The 4,769-nt window shown below is 30.8% G+C and overlaps 1 protein-coding gene across 1 annotated transcript; it reads left to right on the top strand.

The window, feature by feature from the left end:
* LOC148285491 (coiled-coil domain-containing protein 124) lies at positions 1–4,769 on the top strand. Its single transcript, XM_088224539.1, has 5 exons — positions 1–241; positions 371–529; positions 608–793; positions 3,502–3,605; positions 4,484–4,769. The coding sequence occupies exons 2-5, from the start codon at positions 371–373 to the stop codon at positions 4,668–4,670; spliced, it is 636 nt and encodes a 211-aa protein (XP_088080665.1). The 5' UTR covers positions 1–241; the 3' UTR covers positions 4,671–4,769.

Raw genomic sequence — 4,769 nt, 5'->3', positions numbered from 1 at the left:
AACCATAAACATTCTCACCTCCAACTTTGACAGCTATTCGTAGATATAAATTAGATTCGTATTTCGTGTTCATATTTTCAGACATTTTTGCACCCTTGGCTTTCAAGATTGATCTTAATTTTATAAAATTAATTTATGCATCTAAAAAGTCATCATATCAATAAAAATTACAAATATATATATTATTTCACATCCGCAATTGAATAATATTCCGTCGTTATTTGTTTATATATTTTTGGGGGTAAGTAAACACAGTATTATAAAAATATAATATGATGATAATTTCGGAGTTAGATACGCAATTTTATTTCATTGTTTTTGTTAACTGTCAATCTGCTTTTTTTAATATTGATCGAATCGAAAAATTTAGATGCCAAAAAAATTTGTTGGTGAAAACAGCAAAGCAGTGGCTGCAAGAGCCCGCAAAAGTGAAGCTAAAACTAAAGAGGAAACGCTAAAAAAGAAGTTGAAAGAAGATGAAGATTGGAAAGATGATCACAAACAAACAATTAAAAAACAACAAAAAGTGGTACGCTTTGAATATTTTTGTAATTTCTTATCCAAAGATTTTCTCTTAAAGAATCTTTTTTTTTAACAATATTTTTAGGAGGAACTGGAGCGTAAAAAACAAGAACAGTTAGATAAAAAGGCTGAAGTTAAAGCCCTTTTGCAAAAAGAAATGGATTCAATCAAAATCCAAGGGAAGCAACCTCTTGCTAAAATAACTAGAGCCAGTATTGTTGCTGAAACAGAAAAGAGAAACCAGATTGCTCGTCAAACAACCAAACAAGAAGTATGTCTCTTTATTTACTTATTTCTAAAAAGAAATCATTTAAATTAATTACTCGTTACAATAAAATAAGTATTTTATATAATTTCAATTTAATTTTTTTTTAATTGAATCGGCATTCACTTCGTAACACTTCATTATAAATTATTATGAAAATAAAACTTTGTTATCAGTGTTACACAATTTTATTCTTTTACAAGAACACAACTATAGTTTCGGGAGAGATTTAATTAATTAAGTACCTTTTTATACAATAACATTCAAATTTTGTTTGTTTCTTTTTATTTCTCCATGTACGCATTTTTTCACATACATCATTAATTTGATGGAATGCAATTTAGTGATGAATATTATGTAATAATTTTGATGGTATTCAAATTTTATTGTCTTTTTGTGAAAATCTTTTGTGCGTAAATAATTTTAATCCCACTGCATTAAATAAGTATTAGTTATTATGGTACTGAGGTTTCTCTCCATTTTGTTTTCTGTTATATTATTCGATTGACAATACTAAAACAGGTTGTACCAGAGAGAATAAGGAAATTCAGCTTACTTACACGCGGTAAAACTTAGAGCATTCAATTGTATCGCGAAGTTTCTTGAAAATGTATGAAAAAAATAATAAAAATGAATTACTTCGGACGATGTAGTTCTTTTGAATGAACCAATGATAAGATAGTTGTGATAGATTTCCGGTTTACGGTAAGTCAACTGACCAATCAGCAGAACTCACCGAGAAGAAGGGGAAGAGAACTTGAGACGTCCCACGTGGAGTAATTTAAAACATGCAAAACTTTAGAAAATCATAGCGCTGATAAAAACAAAATTTGGCTTAGTTTAATAGTCTAATAAATAAAAAACCACTGAACTGTCTCATTACTGTAATGTCTAATATTTAAACAGATATGTAGTTACTTAGTTGAAGTCGTGAATGGTTGCCCCAGAAGTGGCAGACAAAATTATTAATTAAGTAATCGTCAGGCATTTTTTTCCGTAGGGGTAGGCAGAGAAGATAGAATGCCATATCACTCTGTCTTTGCATACATCGCTTCCTCTACATTCATACAACTTCTTACGTGCCAATTGTTCTGACTAGACATGTCCGTCTTCAAGTATTTGTTGGATTTAGTCATTTTATTTATTTATTTTTACATAAACGGCATAAATTGCCTTTAACATATCACACCTCCGGAAAAACAAAGGTGCAAATAACAACATCTTCCAGAAAACGCATTTAAACCTTAAGAAATATTTTGAACTTGAGTCATGGCCTAAATTGTAATTATATTAACAATTGCTTATACGCGTGTGATTGTTTATGTTTTTATCTATGTAATTTTTTTTTTTTGTGTTTTAAACAGCCCACTTTATAGCATTAACAATGAGTTGAACCCCTCAATTTTCCTATTTTTCTAGAATTTCGTAATTATATAAATTAAGTCAATAAATAATTCCAGAAAATTTAGAAGGAAATGAAAGAAGTTGGTTTTTAGAAATATTATTCTAATTAGAATCACAAATATTTAAAAAAGGCTATTATAAAATTATGATAAAATGAAGGTATTGTGTTAGTTGCCAATAGTTGTCGCAGGTTTTCCATTTTGAATCCAGTTATCTGTATCTTTTATGTGTAAGCAGGTTTCATCGTCAAATCCTGAATATTTATTCTATTAGAATTACGTTTAGTACCAAGTTGTGCTTTTGCATTTGCGTATTCTTCTTTGTAAGTGTTTTTATATTTATAGAACTCTTTATCTTTTATAAATTTTATTATTTTTGCTTCTGTTATTTTGATGCATCTTTGTTCTTCCGGAGGTGCGATATATTGAACATAAATATGGAAAAAAAAACATATGTACATATGTAAATACATTTAAAAAAAAAAATAAAATTGCAAAACTGTAACAAGTAGGTAAATACACATAAGCAACCAAAAATGTTAACGAAATACATACATAAATATGAAAAAGCAAAAAAGTCATTATGCCTTGTCTTTCTGGAACTTACTCGATTTCTGCCAGCTCAAAGCCAGAAGGAAGAACCTCAACTGTTCCAACCGACCACAAGTCTATATCAATAAGGACTCCACCTGGTCCAAGTGGTGCAGAGAGCAGTCGGCAGGCAGAGCGGAGGCGAAGAACCTAGATTAGAGAACATACAGAGCGGAAGGAACGGAGATAAAATGTGTTTTTCACTGTTCAGAGATTTATTGTTAAGAAAACAACACATTATAAATAGCCAATTGGGCTTAGATGGTGCGCCCCGTAATGACATGCCAAGTGAACCGAAGGTAAGGGGTCGCACTACCCTCCACCAATCTAGGATCCGTATCAGCCGCAGCGCTCGTAAATAATGACGCTCAACACCCATACGGGCCATGTCACCTATGATCGTAACGCACCTAACACATGAAAATTCAATTAATATTATATAAAATTGGATAAATTAGTTTTCCTATACAATCCTACTCTATATCTTCCCCGGTATCGCTAAGGCCAGACCCGAAAACAAACCTTTGTCTTTATTGGGGGTCCAGCACTTAGCTTACAGATACCAGAGTCCCTAGCTAGAACTTCCTACTCTCATTGCGTCCGGAATACATAATATATGCAAACATATACATAGTATATAATATGGGAAGAAGATTACATCACATGCTTTTTTAAATTTCATAATGTGCTCTCTTATATACTAAAAAAAATTATTTTCAGGCCATTAAAACTCACATAGAAAAACCTCTGGAAGAAAATATCAATAGGTTCAATGCTCCTGAAGAAACTGCTAGTACTGTTGATCAAGCTATATCTTTGTTAAGGTAATTTAACTGTTTTTGTTGTGGGTTTTACTTTTACGCATACTAAGTATATTACTTTTTGTGCCTATAATAAAATTATATACCGCTCTATGGCCATGGTATCGTCAACAAGTAATATTGTCTATGTAAGCAGATGAACCATTTGTCAAAATGTTCAGGGGGGATAAAAAGTCAATTTAAATGCAGTTTATTTTGTGTTGTCGATTTATATAGGAAATTTTTTTTTTACTATCATATACGTCTATATACAGTTAATTGTGGCAGTTAAACTGGCAGTTACGTTTGGCGTATTCACTGTATTGCCTTTACGCAAATCGAGTAAGTCTCATCCGCTGTACTGAATTTAATATAATGCAAGCAGTCTATTAGTCAATTTCGAAATTCAAATATACCAATCAATGTGGCTTGTCCCATTTAATTGAAAGTGCCAAAAACGTGTTTTGATTTTTTGGCTTATATGTGGTATTGAACTAACATAAACAATGTTGTTGGGTAATATTAAAAACTAATTTTAGTTAATACTCTTTGTAAAACTATTTTTTTTGTTTCACTGTCATCATAATTCTAATTAGTTATTAAATTCAGTAATTACTCGCACGCATGGTATCGCCAACAAGTAGTATTGTTTAATAATAAAAAAATATTTGTAATTAATACTTTTTTTACTTGCATCAATACAGTAATGCTTAAGATTTGCTTTATACATCACCTTTGATCATCAAGTCCTGCATATCTAAACAAGAAACATTTGTGATTAACTTAATAATTACTCTTGTGTTTTCTAATTTTTTTTGTCTAGTATTTGTATAATCATCAATATAAAAGCTCTACATGTGTTAATAAATAAATAATATTTTCTCAAAATATTTCATTTACAGCATTAAACCTGAAGAAGTAGATAGACACCCCGAAAAGCGCCTCAAAGCAGCTTATACAGCGTACGAAGAAATAAATCTGCCTATTCTTAAACAAGAAAACCCCTCACTTAAGCTTTCGCAACTCAAGCAAATGTTATTTAAGGAATGGCAAAAATCTCCCGAAAACCCACTCAATCAAAAGGTTTAAATGGAATTTCATTTAGTCGTATTGCATTTACGTTTGCTTTGAATTGAGTATTGTAAAATATTTGTATAAGTGTATGCCCCAGTAAAGAAATATACCAAA

This window comes from Micrasema longulum, unplaced genomic scaffold (assembly GCF_059751315.1).
Source record: "Micrasema longulum isolate JH-2025_06_02 unplaced genomic scaffold, ASM5975131v1 h1tg000031l, whole genome shotgun sequence".
In the NCBI taxonomy this organism is placed as follows: Eukaryota; Metazoa; Arthropoda; class Insecta; order Trichoptera; family Brachycentridae; genus Micrasema; species Micrasema longulum.
This window is presented reverse-complemented; position numbering and strand designations above follow the sequence as displayed.

What these genes read in the sequence shown, in the direction of transcription:
- LOC148285491 (XM_088224539.1), top strand. Translation starts at nt 371, where the DNA reads ATGCCAAAAAAATTTGTTGGTGAAAACAGCAAAGCAGTGGCTGCAAGA. An exon ending in TTAAAAAACAACAAAAAGTG is followed by an intron (nt 530 to 607) that starts GTACGCTTTGAA and finishes CAATATTTTTAG; the next exon opens with GAGGAACTGGAGCGTAAAAA. An exon ending in CAAGCTATATCTTTGTTAAG is followed by an intron (nt 3,606 to 4,483) that starts GTAATTTAACTG and finishes TTTCATTTACAG; the next exon opens with CATTAAACCTGAAGAAGTAG.